Here is a 24,645-nt window from a genome sequence, read left to right on the forward strand (position 1 = left end):
TTCGCCCCGATCAGCGCAGCTAGACCTACTCTGCTGGATCCTCCACTCCTTTGTTAGAAACTTCAGAGACTTTTTGTGTGAGCAAGGGTGTGTGTGTGTGTGTAGATTTTCTTTCAGTTGTTATTTTGTTTCCCCAGGTGAACTCCCAACCGCCCACCCTTCGGCCCTTCCATAGGCACTGCTGTCACTCTCTGACAGCGCTCCTCATTTTTACACACTACCGGTTGTGATTGAGCCCTCCAGGGGGCGCCGCATTCCCCTCATGCCCTGTATCCCTTCCCTGTTGGCATATGTGTGTGTGTGCACGTGTGTGTATGGTATTTCCTTTAGCGCTGGTTAATATTTAACTGTACTCAGCAGTTTGGATGGATGGATGGGTGAGTGAGAGTTTGTGTGTGTGTGTGAATGAGGGAAGGAGGGGGGTCTTTGCACTTGTTTGTTTGTTGATGCCTCCTTGTCTCCCCCCCTTGACATTGCAAAAGTGTTGAATATTTGAGGGCCGCGAGTTCTCATACAGCACTGAGTGGAGTGATGTAAGGAGGCTGCGTTCATCGGAGCGCACACACGCACTCGCTTTCTCACACTCTTTCCGTTTTTCACAGAGGTGGAAGAAGAACTTGTATGATTACGATCTACAATTCATATTCTGTATTGCTTTTATTGGAGATGAGGTAGATAGTTTATCAATCTCTACTATTATTTGTCATATTAAGGGTTACAGGTTCGTTCAAATCCCTAACCCCAAGTAATTTAAAGTTATGTATACACTACTGTTTCATTTTAGAGTCAAAACTGATTTTTTATTTTTTTTTATTTAACAAGGATTCAATAAATTAATCTAAAGTTGCAGTAAATACTTTTACTTTATCAAAAAACATCAATTCTATTTTCTGTTCATCAAAGTGTTCTGAAATTAAACACTCTAAAAGACGCTGAAGACTGGAGCTATGATGCTGAAAATTCTGCTTTGCCATCACAAAAATAAAGGATATTTTAAAATGTATTAAAATAGAAAACAGTTATTTTAAAATATAATATTTCAAAATATGTCAGTTTACTGTATTTTGATCAAATAAATACAGCCTAAAGTAAAGATAAAAGACTTCTTTCACAAAGATAAAAAAGCAACCCCAAAGTTTAACATAGTGGCGTAGAGTAAAATATAGACCAAATAAAAAGCAATATGCTAAAAAAGACACTAAATAAACCTTAGCAACAACATAACATTGTGTTTAAAACACTCAATGTTTTCACTGTGTTTAAAACACTCCACACAATTCAGAGGGCAAGTACCACTGACATTTTCTTCAGAAAACTTAAATCTGGCTTAAACTAGAATTAATATTAGCATATGATCAAACAGCACATTTTACTGCTATTACTATAGGTTAACCCACATTAAGAAAAGCGGACGGTTAACAAGTGTAGAACCTTCCAAAACATTCACAGTTCCAGTATGTGTCATATAATTATAATAGGAAATTTTGTCTGGTGTGCTTTGAATCTGGTTTTGTGTGCTGTAGATATTGATATAGGTTTCTATTGTGATGCTCAATTTTATTAGTGCCAGTGTGTGTGTGTGCATGTCCCAGCTGCCCTTGCGTCTGGAGTGGCAGTGTACGTTATTAGAATGGGGATCTGGGGGGCTCTCTTCAGAGCCCTAACCCCAACACACACACACACACACACACACACACACACACATGCCTACAGCTCCTCAAATCCACCTTTCCTGCTGCCGATTGGCTGGCTGGTTGAGGGGTTGTCAGGGGACTGCGGTATAGTGTCTCCAGCTAAAGCTATGAGCCCTGTGTTTAGAACAGCTCCCTCTCCAAGACCACGACATCCATGAGTCTGCAGCCACGAGCTGAGCCTTCAGACATCCGAGTCCCAGGCCGCGGATCTCTCGGATGGCTTTAGTGCCTTGATTTGAGAACAGGACAAATAGCAAATGTAGCCAAGAGTTAATAGGGAACTAATGAAACCGCTCACAAATGCATTCAGTTATCTAGGTATGTAGGAAGTTGGCATACCGAACAGGATCATGTAAAAAGTGTGTCATGGTGTTACGAACTTACATTGCCGCACTGTTTTTGATTGAAATTCTCCTGGCGGTGGGTGGCTGGTGGACGTTGGAGTAAACTAGAATCGAAGAGGACATGTTTAAGTTGTTTACCTGTTTGCATTTGTTTTGTTGCTTTGCCCTTGCTGAGACGGAGATTCAAACAAAGCTCCGGCCTGGCGAATTCAAATCAAAAACACTCACCATGGGGCGGCACTAATCTTCAGAGTAAATCAACACATTCGCATTCATTTATTACAACGTGGGACATCGGTTTCGGCTGCGAGCGTGCACGTGCGTGTTTATGTTGAGATAAAAATGAAGTAAATGCCTTTTTGCAAATTTTCCAGTGAACCCACCCACACTCCTGATTCTGTCACGAAATACCCCTGCTTGGAACAATCTATAAAGTGGAGGAAAGAAGGGAGGAGGACGTGGAGGGAGAGAGAACTTCAGCGGGATGGCACATAGGGAGATATGGTGTCTGCGCTAAATTAAATAATTTGGGGACTGGCATGAGAGGGAGAGAAAAAGGGAGAGAGGGAGGGGGTAAGGAAGAGCGAGGAAAAAAGAGAGATGTGTCCACTGGGATCACTATAAAGCGTTTTCTCATATCCGTCTCTCATGGTAGCCTGTTCCTTTAACGCACAGACAGAGCGAAGGATATGTTGAGAAGCGACATGAGAGAAAGCGAGCTGAAATGAAAATGTGAAGACAACAGAAGAAGGAGGGGGTGTGTACAGCACATGCCCCAGTCAGCTATGACAGTTGAGCAGGGTTGTGCTGTGGCGCTACAGCTCTGCGCTGCGTGGTGTGTGTTGTTGTCTCGCGTGTGGGTTGCCAGCTCGGGACTGGAACTGTCGTGGCTGTGACAGTGACGTATGAGTCTAAGCGCTGTCGGTGAGATGACTCTTGCTGCTCGACACTCTCAACGCTCGACGCACACGCGTGCGCATGCACACTGAGCGCAGCTGTGATCTGGAGGGTTTGGGAACTGTGGATACTTCACTCTGTTTGCCTCGCTCATTAACATAGCATAACAGATGAGAAGACTTTATCTTAAAGGCATATTTCACCCAGAAAGGAAGATTCTGTCATTATTTACTCCCTCATGCGGCTCCAAAACTGTATGACGACAATATTTTTTGTCCATGCAGTGAAATCAATAAAGGCCGATGTTGTTTTAGACCCCGTTGACTTTTATTGTATGGACAAAATCAGTTAAAACATTCTTCTAAATATCTTCTTTTTTGTTCTACGGAATAAAGTCATTCAGGTTTGAAACAATATGAGGGTGAACTTTTTTTTTTTTTGTGGGGGTGAACTACTTCTTTAAGGTTGAAACTTGGTCATGTTATTCATTTATTCATATATTTCAGTACATTTATTTAGATTTTTCAAAGTCCTGTAACTTTATTTCCAGGTTTAAATTCAAATTGGCAAGATTTTCATTTTTAGACAACATATTTGTAAATCTTAAAGTAAATCTTAAGTTCATCCAAAATTTTAAATATTGTAATTATTTACTCATGTTGTTACTAACCTGAACATTTTTGTCCCCTTTTTTTGAACATGGGATTTTTAATAATCATGTCCATTCAATGAAACTGGTGTCCGATATTGTTTTGGACCGGACCCCATTGAATTTCATTGTATGGATAAAAATATTCTTCATAATATTATATTCATGTGTTCTGCAGAAGAAAGAAACTTATGAGATTTAGTAAATGATGAAAGAATTGTCCTTAAGACAAACCTAACAAATATGAATCTTTATTTATTTATTTATTTATTTATTTAAATCAACTTACTTTTTTATGTTGCGCTAAAATCCCTTTATGCTCCTTTATGTATATTATTCATCAAATATGAGGAAAGACTGATTTTGAAAGTTTATAATAATATTTATTATATAGTAGTTTATATTATTACAGCTAATGACAAATCCCTTACTTTCCACAAGAAACAAAGATTGTGCGAGGACTAGCTAACAGAGATTTTTTCTGATGGACTGTGTATTATCACATGACACCCTGTTTTTGAGTTTGACACAAACATATAAATTGTTTGTTGTGGCAGGGTAAGAAAAAACAGGACAAAATTGCAACTTCTCTGGTTAAAGCTTCACTAACATTGGACTTTACAGGGGGGAAAAAATTAAATGTTACAGAAGTGTAGAGTGTGGCCATTAAAAAGTTGTCTCCTCTCTTATTCTCTGTCTCATTTTTTCAACACAGAAACTGGTAGGGGTCTCTCTCAACCTGACACTTTGGTTCAGCAGCTGGAGTCTGACAGCACACTCTATAAATCACACAGCTCTGACAGCACACCTCACACACTCTCCTATTCTCTTTTCCTCCTCGCTCTCACTCGCACTCTGCCTGCTAGGCCCACATATCGTTGTGACAACAAAGTGTTGACGTTGACTGGCTGTAGATAACACACACTAGCCCTCTCTCTCTTTCTCTCTGCACGCCGCATCGTTCACCGCGTAATGCTTTTTCTCTCTCTGTCTTAGTTTAGGGCTGCTTTGGAATCAAAACCTCCTCCCTTAGGGGAATCAGGGAGGGTTTTAGTGAGGCTATGACATGGAAAGAGAGTGTGTGTACTTTGAGTGCATCTCTGAGTGGCAGAACACAGCTAGCGTAGCGTAGCCTAGTGTTAGCCTAGCGCAGCGCTATCACCCATGACACGGCTCTACTGAGGCCACCGAGCTCATCTAACATTCGAACCTCCACACTCCACAGATCTCACGAAACCACAACTGTGTGTGCATGTCCGTCTGGGTGTGTGCATGCATGCGTGTGTTGTTTTTTGTATGTAGTCTGTCTTTATGTCTGCACATTGTTGTTGTGATGCTTGCAGAATGTGTGAAATTTTATATTAGAGACTGCTTACAAAAAAGCACATGCACTATGGTAAGCATAGTTTTGTCAAAATACACATAGTAATCACATGAACTATAGTAAATTTTTCTTAACTACCAGTGTTAGCATTAAACTAAGTTGTACTTTTTTTTACTTTCGTAATACGTTTTTCGAGTGAAAATGAGAACAGGATAAAATCATAGGACATTTTATCCATTAGGAATTGATTGCCTGAAAAATAAATTTCACTTATGCTGCATTTATTTTCCAAAAACAGAAACAGTAATATTGTAATATAATAGTAATATAAAAGTAACTAATACTAATAAAAACTCTTTCCTATTTTAATATATGTTAAATATTACAATATTTAGCTCAATTAATATCTTTGTGAACACTGTGTACTTGTTTCATTACACACACACACACACACACACAGCGAGTGACACACATAAGTGAGCCAAAACATTGACCACCAGCTTAAAATTCTGTTGGTCCTCTGTGTAAAAAGGGATTTTTATGGTATCTGGCACCAAGACATTGATTATGATACACACTTTATGGTGTGTATATGACACACTCTTGGGTAGGATGGGGGTGGTGAGGTGGGTGGTTTGTGCGTATAATACTACATAAAGTGTGTACCAAAAAAAACTGCGTACCATATGCACATGAAAAACTGCGTACCAAACTCTATTTGGGTATACATTCCAGGAGATTGCACACTCGTACTATTTATATGCATTTTCGTGAGATCGGGCTAGATCCTTCTGTAGGTTGCAAGGTGGAGCTGCTGTGGATCTAACTTTTTAGTCCAGCACATACCAGATACTCAACTGGATTGAGATCTGGGGACTTTGAGGCTAGGCTTGGATTCTTCATCATGTTCCTCAACTGAATTGTCCATTCCTGAACAATGTGTGCAGTGTGGCAGGGCGCAACATCCTGCTGAAAGAAGCCACTGCCATCAGGCTATACCATTGTCATAAAGGGGTGTAGCTGGTCTGCAACAATGTTTAGGTAGGTGGCACGCGTCACATTTACGTCAGGACCCAGGGTTTTCCAGCAGAACATTGCGTAAATGGCACATATGCACATGAAAGTGCACGTGAAGTAGAAGAAAATAGGACTCCAGGTGACATTCTACTGCTCCATTGTAGACGCTTTTGACGGTGGACAGGGGTCATCATTGGCACTTTGATTGCTCTGCGGCTACACAGCCCAATACGCAGCAGAGTGCTGTGGACTGTGTGATGTGACACATTACTCCTATTACCATCATTAAAATGCTGCGTGACTTGTGCCACAGTGGACCTTCTGTTGGCTCAGACCATACAGGATAGCCTTCGTTGCCCTTGTGCATTGATGAGTTTTGGGTGCCCAACACCCTGTTGCCAGTGTGTGGCTTGTCCCTCCTCACTGTTAGTAAATTCTCACCACTGCTGACCTGGAGCAACCCACAAGCCTTGCTGTTTCAAAGATACTCTAACCCAGTCGCCTTGCCAGAACAATTTGGCCCTTTTCAAAGTCACTCAGATCTTTATTCCTGTCCATTCCTCCAAACCACATTTGAAGGTGGTTTGAAATGCGATTCCAATCTGATTTTTACAGATTGTCTTAGACCCATGCAGACTGAAATGGGCTACTCAAATCGGATTTCAAATAGGCTTTTGCGTCGCCATTAACACAAGTCAAAACCGGTGACTGAAACGCAGCACCCCTAGTTGCACAGTGAAGCCGGCCATGACTACAGCATGAAACATCACAATATATAGCAGTCTCCACCGTCGCTGAGTTTTTTTGTGTGACGGAGGAGTTCTGCAACGTGACTTGACGAGGCATCTACACTTTTCCGCATCCGTTTTGCCTTGTCACATATGTGGGTACACCTACATCCTTACCATAGCAGCCCATGCAGATAGGTTGGTTGTCTAGATCTTTTTTGATCACTTGGCATTTAGTAGTGAGGACAGTCTGCCTGAAAGCTGATTTGAAAAAATCAGATTTGCCTAAAGTCTGAACATAGCTTTTGAAGACGAGAACTGAGTATTTTCTTAGCATCAAATCTACCCAGACCTTAATATGTAGCCTTATTAGGAGATGATCAACAATATCCTCTTCACCTGTGACGGGACATAATATTTTGGCTCATCGGTGTATACTACTGCAAATTATTGTTGTGATGGGATATTTTTATAAGGGTCTGTCTTAATCTGCCAGTCATGTGCCACTATTTGATGCCTGGAGAATGTGTCAAATGTTATATTAAACACAGCCGACAGCATATGTTGACTTTTAGAACCAGCTCTACTCTGTTGCTGAAGATTACATCATCAGTTGCTTATGTACAGCATCACTGTATAATTAATCCCCTGTACATTTAGTATTCATTTGGCAACCTGGTGCTTGACAGAGATGTACCAATGTCATATATACAGTATGTATGAGTGTAAACAGAACATGTGTGATAGTGGTGTGTGTGTGTGTGTGTGTGATGAATGTGAAGAAGCTGCCCTGGAGCACGGAGGTCAGAGGAGGTCAGTCATAGTGGAATCACTCCCACTGCTCCTTTCGAATAGAACAAAATGACAAAACTGGTTTTGACTGATATCACCTGGATTTTTCTCTCTATGAGGCATTATGCTCAAGGCATAAAGTTTATGAAACCAAATTAACTGCAACTGTAAGTGTGAGCAGGTGTTTTTATATGGTGTTTTTGATGAGGGGTGAACAATTTGCATAGCATATAACGGCTTCCAACATGTTTAGTTTTATTTATTTTTTTTGTATAATTTAATTAATCGCTTTTATTTGTTATGATATAAGCTTTCCAAAATCTTTTTTATGTATTATTTATTTATTATGAGAAATATTATGTTTTGGTTTGCATCCTAATTTAGATAAATGAAATAGATATAATTAAATAAAATAAATAAACACAATTAATCTGATGATGTATGTATATGTATATAAATTGCCAGATTTTACCTTGCATTGTTCATAAACACCTTGGCTCAAAAGGTGCTAGTCACTAGATCATCTGCCATATAGGCATGTTTATGTTTACATTTTTATTCATTCAGATTCACACATATACGCCTCCAGTCCTGGTCAGGCCAGAAAGGGGCAAGCAGTTGGACAGTGCCGTGGGTGTAGTGCTTCAGTACAACAGGACATGGTTGCAAGGAAGGTGCTAAATTCAGGGACAGGCACTGGGTGGAGAATGGTGTGAGTAGGTGGGAAGAGGGGAGGGATGAGGGAATCCAGGGGCAGGGCAGGGGGGCATTTATTTGTAGCACACTCCCAAGTGAGTTTCCTGTCTCTGGGAGGTGAGAGCTGGGAGCATATGAAGCTTTAAGACAGCCCATCTGCTAGTCTCCGGCCATTGGAAGACTGTCAAGCAGGTCTAAAAATAAGCTACTCTAAAGTGCACCAGGCGGCAAAGGTGATTTTTCATTTTGTGTTAAAAACGGAGCAGAGAGGGACAGACTTGCGTCCTAAGAGCAAAGCTGCGCTACCCCCCTCCCCCCCACACACACACCACTACCACCTCTCTCTCTCTTTCTCTCATACTCATTCATGTCTCTTCCTCTTGCTCTCTTATTCATCCGTGCTCTCCCTCTCTTTTTAAACCCTTTTCTCTTTCTTTCTCTGTCCCATGTCTTTCTATCAGCTTCAGTATTTCCTCTTCCTGTCTGCTTTTAGCCATACAGACGGTAGACAGACTAAGAGCACTTTATAAAGCTGATAGCAGAGACACACTGTCTGTTCGTTTGTGTGTGTGAGTGAGCATATAGATTCAGTAGAACAGTGTGTAGCACCAAGTGGCTCTTTTAAATTATATATACAGTGTGTGTATATATGTACACTATATTGTCAAAAGTTTTGGACGTCTGCCTTTACATGAACATGATGAACTTGATGACATAATAATGACATCCCATTAATAATTCGTAGGGTTTAATATGGAGTTGGTCCACCCTTTGCAACTATAACAGCTTCAGCTCTTCTGGGTAGGCTTTCCACAAGGTTTAGGAGTGTGTTTTTGGGGATTTTTGAACATTCTCCTAGAAGTGCATTTGTGAGGTCAGGCACTGATGTTGGACGATAAGGCCTGGCTCACAGTCTCCACTCTAATTCATCCCAAAGGTGTTCTATCGGGTTGTGGTGAGGTCTCCGGTGGTGTGCACTCCAGTCAAGTTCCTCCACACTAAACTCTGCTCATCCATTTGAAACAAGAAGGGGTCATTCCCAAACTTTTCCCACAAAGTTGGAAGCATGAAAATTACTTCACTGGAACTAAGGGTCCAGGCCTAACACGTGAAAAACAGCCCACATCATAATCCCCCCTCCACCAAACTTTACACTTGGCACAGTCAGGCAAGTACCGTTCTCCTGGCAACCGGCAAACCCAAACTCGTCCATCGGATTGGCAGACAGAGAATCATGGTTGGTCACTCCAGAGAACACGTCTCCACTTCTCTAGAGTCCAGTGGTGCTGTGCTTTACACCACTGCATCTGATGTTTTGCATTGCACTTGGTGATGGTGTGGATGCAGCTGCTCACCATGGAAACCCATTCCATGAAGCTCTCTATGCATTGCTCTTGAGCTAATTTGAAGGCCACACGTGGCCTATCACTTTGTTGTTCACAATAGCTTCCACTTTGTTCTTAATACCACTAAAATTTGTCTTTGAAATATTTAGTAGTGAGAAAAATTCAAAAATAGACTATCACAGTACCACACTTGATTTGACTGAGCTCCTGAGAGCGATCCATTCTTTCACAAATGTTTGTAGAAGCGTCTGCATGCCTAGGTTCTTGATTTTATACACCTTTGGCCATGGAAGTGATTGGAACACCTGAATTCAATAATTTGGAGGAGAATCCCAATACTTTTGGCAATATAGTGTAAATATATGATGAATGTGATCACAGGTATATTGACAATTTGGTATCACAACTTTAGGCCATTAGAGTTTGAGCAATCTTAGTTTTTTGCACTAATACCAGAATTAAATTTTTTATATGAATATTAATTTCTATATTAGTTGCTACAAAAAATTCTGTATTTAAAATGTTAATATATATTTAATATATTTATATATAATGTATATACATTTTATGTCAAAATGTATTGTGTATATATCTATATATCTATATATATATATATATATATATCTATATATATATATATATATATATATATATATATATATATATATATATATATATATATATATATATATTATTTATTTATTTATTTATTTTTTGAGCTGTCAAGCGATTTAAAAAAATGAATCACACATTTTTCTGATTTACTGCGATTAATAGCATTAAAGTTTTTAATATAAGTTTTAAATGTATTTTATAATGTAACGTAATAACATAATGTAATCACATAATCTCCAAATAATGTAAACAACAAAGTTATTCTGAATACTTGTTCAAAGGCATCTTTAATGAATAAAGGCCAGTATCACTGATAATACTGCTACTGATGTCTCTATAAAAAAACATTTTTAAACATTAATTATAGCCATTCAACATTACAGTGTATTTGAAAGCTATCCATTTTAACATTTATTAGGCTCTAAAAAAGATAATTTAAAACAATAAACTTTACATAAACTATTTACCTGTGCCTTTCTAACAGGTAGGAAATATACAGAAATGGAAAAGTTATCAAACAGTTTGTGCTGCATAAATTATAAATGAAATATAGATTAATACTTATTAAACCTAAGTTTAGTCAAATTAAAGAAATTAAAATGCTTAAGTAAAGAGCAGTGCATAATTTTCTGTATTACACTGGCATGAACGAGAGCATGATCATGTAATGTAACAATAGCCAAGAGATGACAAAAAAAAAGATTTTAGCATTAATTATTTTTTGCATTAAAATAAAAAAAATGTATGCGCTATTGTTGATAGCATGTGTGTGTATGTATATGTGTGTGTGTGTGTGTATATCATATTATTATTACATGTTTATCATATAAATATATCATATAATTTCAGTTCTGAATCATGTAAGACCAAATCGATATGCCTTTATGTGCATTTCACTGGGTGGCGGCTGATTTGCACTGTTCTGAGGTCAGCTCATAGACGTCAGTAATTCCAAAGAATCCTGTTACGAAAAACAGTTTACTGACAGAACGGCCACCCTCTCCAACAACACTTTCTCTCTCTCGCTCTGTTCGCTCTTGCAGAACGAGCCAACACATTAGAGTTTCACTGACACTGCACCGTCCCCAGGGGGCACCACAGAGCCGGGAGCCAGGGGCCCTGCGGCACACACACGCTCACACACACGAACAGCCCTGATTGAAAGTGACATGACAGCCGCTCGGTCCGGGTGTATGTGCATGCTCTGTGTGTGAAAAGAGGCTGTGTAGGGAAACGTAGATTTGATTTTCCTTTATCTTTATCTCCCCACCACCTCCCCCTTCTCTCTCTCCCTCTCCTCACCCCCCTCGGTGAGTGCAGCAGTCTCGCAGTCACTGCATCAGTAATGTGACTGGGCCATATTTCCCAGGAGTGCACAGCTCCGCAGGATTTAGCCTCTCTTTTATAACCAGTTTAGGAAAACAATGACAGCGTAGATATTGACTGAGCTCACAGGAGCTGTTCTGCCCACCGAACAGCCTCCCCCCGCTCCGTCGCCAAGCCAAGGGGGGAAAGGGATAGGACGCTCTTCCGTGCATTATGCCATGCCCTCCTCATGTTACAGCGATTGAGGGCCCGCTCGGTAGAGCAGCGTTCAGGTGCGCGTCATGAATAAACCTACAATGAACTTCTAAAACTGTGCTTAAAATTGATATTAAGTTGTCCCATTCCATCGCAACAGACACATGGCCCGTACCTTTAGCATGTTTGCAAGCTCTTCAAGTTCACATACAAAACTGATACCAACACTACGGTATGTCCGTGCGCATGTTTTAGTGTGTTCAAGCGCAGCTCTTCCATGACTGTTTAAACAGCCTCCATCTGTGTTGCCCGCTTCTCTCGCTCTAACTTCCACCCCTTCAAGAATATATCAATTACAGCTGCATTGCACTGATGTCATATTGCGAGTCATTATTAGATTCAGAGACACACACCATTCTGGCGATCGATCGCCTGCGGCTTAATCAATAGTGCTGCCCCCGACGACGCGCTCGGATGAAGAGAACAAACTGCGAACGGCCTGAAAATGTGTTTGTTCCAACACACTGATTAACTAATTTAAACAAGTGTTGCTGGTTTGATCGCCCACACATCAGCTGCCATATTTCAAGAGAGATATCGGAGCGATGGAAATAGATGTGTTGGGGTGTGTGTGTGTGTGTATGTGTGCGCATACTGGGCAGCTGAAGTGCAACAGTGTGCAGCATTTATAAGGGTGTGTGTGATTAGACAGAGCAGATGTATGATACCACAGTGGCTCTTATATGACAGAGATAATGAAATAAGCTGAGCGATGGATGTTCATTGTGGCTTGTGGCCGCGTGTGTTACAGAGAGGTGTGTGCCGGGGAGTCTGAGCACATGTCTTTTGTTTTAGTGAAGTGAGGGATCAGTGTGTGTGTGTATGAAGGAGATTGTGTACTGTATGTTAGGTCGGCTCCCCGCACCCCTCCATTCCTACTGTGCCGTTTCCATCAGGCCACTGCAGTGCTGGTGTAACCCTAGACCCCAGGGAACAACACTGCCTCTCTGTCCCTCCACTTCCAAATCAATACAGCTCCACACAGTCCTGACAACCTGGGGGAGACCATACACACACACATACACTCAATCACACACTCCCTCTTTCTTTGTCACAAATGCATACACTTTAGTTCAAACTTGGTCTTTTTATTTTATGTATACACTGATATATCAGCTATATATATATACACACTCACCTACAGGATTATTCGAAAACAACTGTTACATTTCTTATTAATGCAATTATCTAATCAACCAGTCACATGGAACACTGTCAGGAAAAAAGGTACATTGCTGTCACTGGAGCGGTACCCTAAGGTACAAACTGAAAAGGTACTGATATGTACCTTTAAGGTACTTCTATGCTTCTTTAAGGTACTAATTCACACTCTTAAAGTACTGAAATATGTACCACTTAGGGGCGAGTAAGGTACAAAGATGTACCTTTTCACTTTTGTACCTTAAGGTACAACCCCAGTGACATCACTGTACCTTTTTTTCTGAGATTGCAGCTGCTTCAATGCATTTAGGGGTGTGGTCCTGGTCAAGACAATCTCCTAAACTCTAAACTGAATGTCAGACAATGGTGTGAAGGGAAAAACATCCAGTATGCGGCAGTCCTGTGGGCGAAAATGCCTTGTTGATGCTAGAGGTCAGAGGAGAATGGGCCGACTGATTCAAGCTGATAGAAGAGCAACTTTGACTGAAATAACCACTCGTTACAACCGAGGTATGCAGCAAAGCATTTGTGAAGCAACAACACGCACAACCTTGAGGCGGATGGGCTACAACAGCAGAAGACCCCATCGGGTACCACTCATCTCTACTACAAATAAGAAAAGGAGACTACAATTTGCACGAGCTCACCAAAATTGGACAGTTGAAGACTGGAAAATTTTTGCCTGGTCTGATGAGTCTCGATTTCTGTTGAGACATTCAGATGGTTGAGTCAGAATTTGGCGTAAAAAGAATAAGAACATGGATCCATCATGCCTTGTTACCACTGTGCAGGCTGGTGGTGGTGGTGTAATGGTGTGGGAATGTTTTCTTGGCACACTTTAGGCCCCTTAGTGCCAATTGGGCATTGTTTAATTAAATGCCACGGCGTACCTGAGCATTGTTTCTGACCATGTCCATACCTTCATGACCACCATGTATCATCCTCTGATGGCTACTTCCAGCAGGATAATGCACCATGTCACAAAAAGCTCAAATCCTTTCAAATTGGTAGTAGAAGATACTTCTTTTAAAAATACATATTATATTTTTAAATCATACATATCCCAGTCTGAACTGTACTCTAAGACTTTGAATATTAAATTGCAAATGAACACCTGAGCACTCTTGTGGATTTGCTACTGTTACAATTTAAAACCATATAAGGGTAAAAACCTGACAGACAGACATGATGTATGCAACACAGCTACAACTAATAAAAAAAATACATATAGTTATAGTTATATATAAGCATGCATATATATATATATATATATATATATATATATATATATATATATATAATATATATATATTAATTTAAATATAAATGTAATTATATTTATATTTATTTCATCGAGGATTTATGTATAGTTTTGTTGTTTTTGTCTTTGTTATAGACAGAAGAATAGGGGTGAACACTATTGACCAATCAGAAAGTAGGACCAAAATGATCGGTTTTACAATGTGAAATACTTTATTCTTAATTTAGGACATCAAAAACAAATCACGAAGGCTTGAACATTGGCAGTATGGAATGAATTAAGATTAAATGACATTTGAGATTATTTTTACTATTATTAGTGTTATTGTTTTTGTTGTTAAAATCATCAGCGTAAATGAAAAGATGTTAATTTGGTCTCATGTTGAGCCGTGGTATCAGGTATATTATGACAATGGCTGAGTTGCGTTTGGCTCTACAGCAGGTGAAGATTGCCTTAGGAGAGGGATTGGCTTTGTGGGGAATAACTGATAATTGATTGAGCAGCAGCATATTCTTGGGGACTCAGCTTAGGCAGGTTTGGGTAAATTGGGTCGTTAGTTGCTCTTGACGTGCACATGTGACAATGCGGGCAGGTACGCTGTATTGACTCATTGCTCATTGTCATGCGAGTCCCAGGATTATATAGTCGCGTTTCACCGTGCTGTCGCTTTTTCTTGTTCCGTTTTGTTGTAATTCCAGTATGTGAAACAGGTGCTTGGTGATGAGGACAAATGATTTGCAATATGTTTTGGTTTTGTCCGATATGCACCTCCATCTCGTTCTCCTCTCCTCCAGAGCTCAGAGCCAGACATAGACAAGGCTGGCCTCTGCTGGAAGGGGGGCGGCAGTGCAGGCGGCGTAATGCGAAAGGAGAAGTGCTTTGCTCTCATAATGGGGTCAGTGGCTCCCAGAGAGATGCGTCTCCTCGCTCAAGAGCCCTCCTTGTGCGCGTCTCCTCTCTTTTCCATGCAGGAGGGGCGGGAAAAGTGAGAGAGAGGGAGAGAGAGAGAGAGAGACAGGCCAGGATGGAAAGAGAAGGAGGACGCAAGACGTGGATCCCCTGACAGGCTGCCATTGATTTGGTCTGGGGTTTTAAGACCCAGTGGTTTGGCCTTCCTTGGATGGAACTGCCCATCCCCATTCGCCAGCAATCATTTGCAAAATATGTGCACAAAGATAAGAGGCTGAAGAATAAGAATAAGTATTTATCAACGAAAAACCATGTTTAATCCTTCAGATTTGTCTCCCCCTTTCCGTTTTTTTATATTGGTGCATAAAAACAGCCTATCTCTCTTGGAGAGATTAATCTGGGAAAGGAGCTTTGAGAGGGAAAGTGGGATGATTGCCGGCTCTTCTCTGGGAATTGGGTTTATGGTCCAGGGAAAAGCATGCGGAAAAGCAGAGCTGCCGAGAGACCGCGGTAACACAATAACCCTTTAGCCTGTGCATATCTGCTTCTGTTTAACCCTCATGCAACGGCTGATTGATCTGTTTATGTGATCATGGTTTTAGGTCATTCTGCTGTCCCCTTTCCACCATTATGGCGTCTTTTGTGCACATCTGTCCTTGTGCTGTGTATGCCGTACACTCTTAAAAATGAAGAGTTTTTTAATGACAATCCATGGTTCTGTGAGGAACCTTTAAAGGGGTGGTTCTGGGGGGGTTTTCTAGGCTTGGTTGTGTTTATGGGGCGCAGTATAACATGTCTTAATACTTCTTTTTTTTAAACGCCATATTTTTCTTCTATTCTCCCTTTATTCCGCACCGCTGTCTCCACTGTCCTTTGAACGGCTCGTTTACTTCCTGCTTCTATGAAGCCCCTCCCTCCGAAAAACACAATGGTCTTAGATTGGTTAGATGGCCAAATGTAGTTTGATGTATTTTTATTGGCTGAAGTGCCAAGCACAGGTCGTCCGGAAACGCCACGGCCCTTACCATTACAGGCAGAAGTCACATCTGCGGTGACTAGCAAGGGTTTATGATGTCACCAACCCGCGAAGAAGCTCGTTGTAGTCCAAACCGGCCGTTTTTGTAGGCAATAAACTGCCATAACTTTAAAAGACAATATCTCCGTTTGCATTGAACTTTCAGCGCTGTAACTTTGCAGACACTGTTTATGCTCAAGCAGCAACATTACACACTAACTAAAGTTAAAAAAGTGAAATCGCAGGGAACCACCCCTTTAACATCCGCTGAAACTTTGGATTGAACAAAACGTTCTTTATAGTGGAAAAAGGTTCTTAAGATTCTGGACCCTTTTCATAGATGTGATGGCGGGTTTCTGCAAATGACATTTTTCTGGTTCACGGCTCTTTAAAAGTTTATCCGCTGAGAACCCCAGAAATGTCAAAAGGATCCATTAAAATGTTCTTCACACTAAGAAAAAAATATTTTAAGAACAGTGCACTTTAAAAATGGTCATTCTCTGACTTCTCTGTGAAGAACCTGTATTTTTAAGAGTTGAATCCATTGCTGGAATTTGAAACCGTTTTGGCCTCCTAGTTCTTCACTTCAGTACGTAGAGATTTGATATGCGATTATAAATGTACGCTCTGTTCTCAGGAGTCCGTAGAACGAAGGCATCACGAGGCATTGTGCTGATTTAAAAGATTCATAAACATGTATCGAAGGCTCCAGAATAAACAAATCAGGGGTTTTGCATTAGAACTCTAAATCAAACGGAGGATGAATGTTGTGTTTTTCTGCCGGTACGGAAGCGCGTGGGCGGATGAATGGGATCGCAAGTGCACATGTGCCCAATATTTAATGGGAGGGTGTGGAGAAGAAAGAAAACGGGAAGAAAGGAAGGTGTTCGCTCATGGCTGCAGAGCTTGAACTCCTCTGTCAAAGTGGGGCTGCTAGCCTTGAGATGGACGGACAGGCCTGGTGGGTAAATGCAACGAGAGATGGATAGAGGGAGAGAGCGAAGGAGACGGGTGGAGGTGTGGGCACGTAGCTTATTATTTCTCTCCTCATGTGTTCTCTTCTGTTCCCCTGCAGAACCACACACTGAGCCAGCACGCACAGTGAGACCGGGCCCCGCAGGACTCCCGGTTCAGCCTAGAACCCCGACCCAGGCCCGGTGGGGGAGGAACATTTCAACATCACAGCCAATCAAAGTGTCATTTGCTACTCACATGTAAAACTCTAACGATTCCGCCACCAGGCGCAGCTATTACGAACGGTGGGGAATGAATATTAATGGGATATGCTATTAAAAAAGAAAAGGAGAGAAGAAAAAAAAGGAGATGGAGAGAAAAAGGTATTCTACGTGCAGTATTTTTTATCGTCCCCTCTTCCCGGTTGTGTGTTCTTTATTTTCTTCCCGTTTTCTTTTTGGTTTTTCTTGATTTTTTTCGGGGACAAAAGATGATGAAAAAAAAAACGGAAGGAAAAGACACCCTCTGCCTGATTTTAATCTCTAGAAATACATATCTTGTCCTCTGTTGCTTCATGTATCAAACTTCATACGTGCCAATTTTGTTCTTTTCAAGGCATATATTATATTCTCAGCCCTTTTTATTTGTTGATTTATTTGTACCATTTATTTCTTGCAGTAAATAGGTACTTGTGCTGTGCTGTGATTGCTTGCCAGTCGTAATATTTTTCCTTTCTATTATTATTGTTATATATTTTCTTTTTTCTAATTACAGTAAAAAGACAAAAAACATATAAAGAAAAAAATAAAAAACATAATGGTTTTGATTGGATTTTCCAGTACATGGGCCTTATGGATGTTGTAAAAATGAATATCATTGATTTCAGTGCAACTGGATGATGTCTGCTTTTTAAATGTGAATTAACCAGATTGCAATAAACTAGTACAGTTGAAAATAAACAAATAAATAAATCATGAATAAAGGGAATCTGTGCATCTGAAGTGACTGTTCTTTCAAAGCTCAGAGAAAGCGTATTGAAGCAGCTGAACTCCTTAGAGTGGCTCTCTTCCCTTGACATTGTGTGTGTGTGTGTGTGTGTGTGTGTGTGTGTGTGTGTGTGTGTGTGTGTGTGTGTGTGTGTGTGTGTGTGTGTGTGTGTGTGTGTGTGTGTGTGTGTGTGTGTGTGTGTGTGTGTGTGTGTGTGTGTGTGTGTGTGTGTGTGTGTGAGGGAGAGAGCTCTATTCTTCTTGTCATGCTTTCTATTTAACAATACATATCAGTGAGTGAGCTATGGTAATGAATGAAAAAGACAATGAAAACTCTTGGGCAGGTGTGAACTCGGGATGTCAGTAAATAATCATGCTGTTAAATATCAATATTTCTAGCTGTTAATGTGGTAATTCATATATTATACAAATTCAATGATTCACCTACAAAAGAGAAGATCACTGGTCTATATTGTATCACTATGCTAATCATCGTGCTGCTTTTATAACTCAATGTCTGCAGTAGGAACAGAATATTTGCCAGTTTTAAGTTAAATTTTAACATTAAATAAAATCAAAAAATAAACAGAAGCAGTCACGCCGTTATCCAAAGCAGAATATTCTGAGATTACCATTGCACAGAGTGTGACGTTTTGTGACCTGCTGATAATGCTTTCAGTCACATGTGTGAGTTCAACTGTAAAATATGATGATCTGAAAGTCACGGGGAAATGGTCATTTCTACACTGCATTAAATCTGTTGAAAGTAAAAGGATTTCTCATCTTGTATAATAAATTGAAAAAATGGAAAATCAGTATCATAATGCTTAACTATACATGATGATTGCAATGTGTTGTGATGAACGTAAATAAGGAAAATCCCAGCAGTGATCATCAGATGACTCCCTGAATAAGGGCACGGACGTCTATTTAAAGGAGTGTTTCTTCTTTTACCAGCGCAGTTTCTGCTTTAATCGCATCCATGTGTTTTAAGCAGCTGGTTCGGCCTCTGAGTCTCATAACTTGAGCCGGACAGAAGGTCGGTGCTGTTCCCAGAAATCAGCCATCGGAACGCATCGATACACTACAGGCCTCTGGGGGCTTCTGAAACTGTCCGTTTGGGACTCGGGGTTCAGCACACCATCTGAGTAACTCCTAAATACTTGGAAACTAGAATCTGGTTTCAGCAACAAATATCCAATAGCAAAGATGCCCTTAACTAGGCTCAATGTATTTCAATGTAATGCCTTGAAAAGTTGATTAAAGCTGTGCTGTATTAAGAGTGTGTGGATTTTAAATGGTAAATAGAGATGTCCAAATGAGGCAAAAGGGAAGTTTTGAAACTACGTTTGTATTTTGTGGTAGAGTTGTTTAAAATATTTGAGGATGTGATTAAGTTAGCCAGTCTTGTCAGTCTCGGATGGTTTTACAGACCCAAGGACTCCCAACAGATTTTCTCTGAAACACTTTATAATTACTTTCATTAAGAAAATTCACCCATATTATATAATGCTTAACAGATCATTAGCTAGGAAGAAAGAAAAAAAACACGGTCTAAACAGTGTATGTGTGCTACAATTGCTTTTTTTTTGTGACATACTGTAATACATTATTAAAATATATTTTTGTTTTTCTGTTTGAGTGCCTAGGCTACTTTACGGGTGTCTCACTACCACATAATCTAACACATTAACATAAACATGAGATAACATGATTATCTTATCTGTTTCTTATCAACAGGTAGTACAGTAGTCGTGTGTACTCAAACAACTTAGCTTCAATAAGCTTGTTTCCCTTATCAGCGTCCCACAGTCTTGTGATAGACTCGCATGAGCTCTTAGGGACCATCAGTAAAGTACCAAACGTTGTTGTATTATTTATTACATTAAGGGACAATGTCTGTATAAGCAATCAAATATTTTAACAAACATCTGAAATATGATGTAGTTTTGTTAATCAACTCAATCCTGCGACATTTGCAGGCATTGATTGTAACCATTTTTCGCGTCACAACACAGACGCTCATTTTACGACTCTCCCTAAGAACACCATAGCAGTGAGCACAAGAAAAGTTTTCCAAATATTCACTTTTTTCGGGCTACCGGACAGTTTAAAGACCTGGCGCAGATGCCCTGTGTTGGACAATATTTAACATTCTTTTAGCTCATGAGATGAAACAAGGTAATTAATACGTATCATGATATGTCTGTTTATTATAGCGAAGTATCAGACAGGCAGTTCGTGCGTATTTTAGTTCCGGGTGTGTTTTGCTAAAGTAGGAACCTCAGAATTACCAGGAAAGGTGTGTCATTCACCGCTAAACCCAAACCAATGTGTATTAGTTACTAAATGCACGATACAACGTCATTATTAATGTAAGTGTTCTGAAAACTGGCCATCAGAAGGGACCATGGCAGCGGCGTTACTGTCGGAGACGGAGATCAGGCAGCGGTCTATGGCAGAGGAGGATCCGAACGGGAATGAACATGGGGCGGCTGCGCGCAGCACCTTGCCTCGCTGGGGACCGCAGCATGCCGGGGCCCGACAGCTCGCTAAGCTTTACTCTCCAGGTAAGACAAACATCGGGTGTCATTAAACAGATCTGTTTCTATGCGAATTATTCTCCTGCTGTTTCACGCTGCAGCAGCATCGGGCCAAACTAAAGGCCGGGAAGCGCGCGCGCGCACAAAAGTTGCATGTAGCCTTGCGTTATAGAGGTCAGCTTGAGATCAATAACATGTGACTGCAGTGCATGAATGCCGTCAACACAATATGAATATTGGTGCTTGTATAACACCCTCTGCAGATATATAACAGCGAGTATTGGTTGCATGTGTGTGTTATGTATGTGCTAATTGTGAACACTGTGCACTCAAATCTAGACAAGGAAATTACACTTGGCAAACGAGAACAAGAGAATCATTTGCAACTCTTTAAGGAACTGTTGTTTACCCATAATTGAACATTTTGTCATTATTTTGTTATCCTCTTAATTTTCTGGACCTTTAAAAAGAAGAAGATTGGAACATAAATGAGATGGGCAGAATGACATCTGTCTGTCATCTGTTTTCATAAAATAAAAGTGAATTGTGATTTTTATTTTATTAAATGTCATTATGTTGGTTTGGGTTTCTTTTGGTAATGATTAACTGCACAAAAGCTACATATTTATACATGGACACCTTTTATTTTCTATATTTAGTGCATATGACTCATAGCTTTTTGAGTGTTTTGTTGTTGTTGTTGTTGTTGTTGTTGTTGTTGTTGTTGTTGTTGTTGTTGTTGTTGACAAATGTGCATGCATATGCCAATGTTTTAGGGTTATATGGAAGTCCTGGAAATATTATAGATTTTTTTTATTACGTTTTAATATTTTTAAGATCAGGGGAATAGTTATCCTCTTGTCTGGAAAATACATGGTCATTTATAGACAGTCGGTTTTATGTCTCTTTGGAGACTTTTACATGTCATAAAGTGCATTTATTTATAGATTTAAGGACTGTTACTTGATATGCAGATAGAAATGTTCCCCAGAAATTCTATAAATGAATTTGGTAACTTTGCAATGAAGCCCCGTTGGTTAACATTAGTAAATGCACTGACAAACAATGAGCAATGCATTTGTTACATATTTATTCATCTTATTTAACATTCATCAAAATACAACTATTCATTGTTAGTTCATGTTAAGTCAGAAGATCCATTAAATAATATTAACAGATACAACTTTTGATTTTAATAATGTATTAGTAAATGTTGAAATTAACATTAACTGAGATTAATAAATGCTTTAGTGATTTTAAAAATAAAGCTTGCATTAATCTAGAATTACTGGCAAAGTTATTGATATAATTTGTGACAGAGCTGCACCATTGTGGATACATTTTGATTTGGTTTCAAACAGATTGCGATTCTCACACGACTCTGAACACACAACTAAACAAAAAAATTGCATGCAAAATTGCTGTGTGATGAAATTATTCTGTGTAAATGATTATTTTTTCAAAAAACGGTTTAAATGAATGATTTAATGACTTGCTCAAACACTTCACTTCATTACTGGATGCATTTTTTGAATGAAGGATTCAATGACAAATACATGTTTCTAAGCCACAAAATTGTTATTTGAAGAGCCAAGTTACTTTCAAAAGGTAGACATCAGTGTTTTTTTCCGAAATATAAACTTTTATCTCAGTACTTCGTTATAATATTAATATTTGTATCACAGAAATAATGATACCGTGTGTTTCATACCTATACATGACAACTGCTCTCTCTGGGTCAGCGCCAACGCAGATCTGATTGTTCGCTGTGATCGTACTTGACAAATGTTTAAATAGACACAGAAGAATCCTTGTCATTTAAGAATGAGATTGCGTGGATTTTCGAATCGAGATCGTGACCTTTGAGCGATTAATTGTCCACTGCACCTCTACACTGTGATGTTCTCAGTTGCTCTACATCTTCAACAAGCTGTGCTTTCCCTGATGTTTTTTGATTTGACCTGAGTCTGCGGTGGGGAGTCCAACACGGAACACCAAATAAACAAATGAAAGCACGTTTCAGATTTGACTTCGTTCCACTTTCGGCTTAATGGAAAACGGCTCCATCTCTGCACATCATGAGCCGGAGATCAGCAGTGTTAGGAAAAAGCCTTTAACCCCCCAACCCGCACTCCCACCCCAACTAAAACAAGATTTAGCAGGGAACATCCCCCTCCACTGTCCTCTCGCTCATTGTGTCATGGGATGCTAGTAGTTTGCAGCTGCAATTAAAACTACATCGATTTAACTCAAAATGCTATTAAGAATGATAATGACCACTTCATTTTCTTTGGCGACGCACCCAGCGCGTTAAACATATGCTACCACCGGCACGTCCAGCATGTAAATTACTTGGCCATGTTGAGAACGTTTGAGAGAAGTTTCGCGAGGTTAATAAGATAATGTTGTGATGCGTCTCTCTGTGAAGGGGGGTTGGGTGGGATCGTGGATGGGATTTTTGGATGAGCTCAGTCGAGTTTAGTATCTGCCAGCTGTGAGGTGCATGTCGGAGAGGCTTAACTGTGGGATTCTCAAGGAAAGTATGCTGGGATTGTTGTTTTGCTTGTGCTGAGGTTTGCATGCTGTTTGCAGTTGTAATTACCACACTTTCAAAGTTTATCGTCCATGACGTACAGGATTGTGGGGAAAAACAATATTTCATAGTAGTGCAATATTTTGCCTACTGATATATTCTCATGGCAAGAATATACATTTAAGATGGACAGGACACAGTTCAAACGCTTATTTGATCAAAAATACAGTAAACACAGTAATATTGTGTTTGTATATTACATTGTATTGCGATTATAACTTGGAATATCACATAAAACATTTAGAAATAAAGCACCGTTTCCCTCCAGTAAGTCGAAGAGAACAAAATCATAGCATCCTGATTAACTGGTGCCAAATATCACTGAGAGAAATGAAATTTGCTGCTGTAGGAGAAGCCACCGGGGGTCTTTTTTTCATATAATAACTTGCGCCTCAGAGCAGGCAGATGAAACGCAATAAACACGCTCATGTTAACTTGCTTTCAGAGGCGGATGTTTGCTTTTTGGGGATGCAGTCGTGTAAGACCGTAATGGGAGGTAATTGTACCAAACCACTTTGACAATAGACTTTGGCTGAGGCATTTCAGAATGACCAAAGCAACATTCAGATGCTGTGCAACGAGATCGGTCAGTCCAGTTATGTCATCCCATCATGCAGAGTCACATGAGATTTTAGTTACGCATCAAAGAGTTTATTTGGTACATGTGTTTCTATCCGTTTATGCGCATGTTTTCTTACAGGACAAAAAACCATCATATTCAATTGAGCGCATTGTGCCATTTCTATTCACCGCTTTAAAAAAAAAAGTAAGCGATATCCCAAAATTCACATAAAAATGTGTGGATGGAAGCACAGCTAATGTTGAAAACAGTTGTGCTGCTCAATATTTTTGTTGAAACAGTGATGCTGCCCATTTTTTTTCTTTTTGAATAGAACAGCATTCCATTTTTGGGGTAATATTATACAGTAAATGTCATCACGGTCACTTTTGATCCATTTAATGCAAACTTGCTAAATAAAAGTATACATTTTTTTATTTATTTAAATGTTCCTCATTTGGACCTTGTCTTTAAGAAGACGAAATATTTATTTTACATTTCTTTCTGAATTGATTTTCAATTGTTGTAGCAAACAGGATGTTCTGCATTTTGAATATGAATGTAAGTAAGTTAAAATTAATTGAGATTCTCATAAATGCATAGAACTGGAAAAGCAAGTAGGTTGAAAGAAATTTTGATTGTTTTATAAAAAGAGCTTTAGAGCTTAGTCCGGAGAGATGGGTCGACTGATTCTAACTCAATGTGGGCTGGGCCCGTATTATTCAAACTTCAAATCAGTGCATTTTGACCAAGATTTGGAACCATAGATTATTTATTTCCATGTCGCCGTAAGAATATTTCCTAGCCTTTCACACCAGAGAATGGCACCATGTGGTTTCAAAATGGCGATGACTCATGCGGGGATCGAACCATCAACCTTGCGGTTACCATTCCTGATCCTTTAAGTACACCACAGCATCCCCAAATGGTCTTGTCCACCTCAAGACCTTGTATTTTTCTTTTAATTCGATCCTTTATCCA

At 39.8% G+C, this 24,645-nt stretch overlaps 2 protein-coding genes across 8 annotated transcripts in view; both read left to right on the forward strand.

Moving 5' to 3' along the window:
* The window catches only part of znf423 (zinc finger protein 423), a 172,453-nt gene extending 154,475 nt beyond the window's left edge, over positions 1-17,978 (forward strand). For all 6 annotated transcript variants that reach the window (XM_067420426.1, XM_067420428.1, XM_067420427.1 and 3 more), the window contains one exon: positions 17,105-17,978. In XM_067420426.1, coding sequence (XP_067276527.1) covers positions 17,105-17,134 — 30 coding nt within the window. In that variant the 3' untranslated portion in view covers positions 17,135-17,978. The remainder of the gene's footprint in view (positions 1-17,104) is intronic.
* Positions 17,979-20,012: 2,034 nt separating this feature from the next.
* The window catches only part of si:ch211-212o1.2 (uncharacterized protein LOC492735 homolog), a 36,645-nt gene continuing 32,012 nt past the window's right edge, over positions 20,013-24,645 (forward strand). The window contains exons 1-2 of one of the 2 annotated variants that reach the window (XM_067420443.1): positions 20,013-20,150; positions 20,372-20,539. In XM_067420443.1, coding sequence (XP_067276544.1) covers positions 20,141-20,150; positions 20,372-20,539 — 178 coding nt within the window. In that variant the 5' untranslated portion in view covers positions 20,013-20,140. Of the gene's footprint in view, positions 20,272-20,371; positions 20,540-24,645 lie in introns of both variants that reach the window. The other variant, XM_067420444.1, reaches the window with a different exon arrangement.

This window comes from Pseudorasbora parva, chromosome 16 (assembly GCF_024679245.1).
Source record: "Pseudorasbora parva isolate DD20220531a chromosome 16, ASM2467924v1, whole genome shotgun sequence".
Taxonomy (NCBI): domain Eukaryota; kingdom Metazoa; phylum Chordata; class Actinopteri; order Cypriniformes; family Gobionidae; genus Pseudorasbora; species Pseudorasbora parva.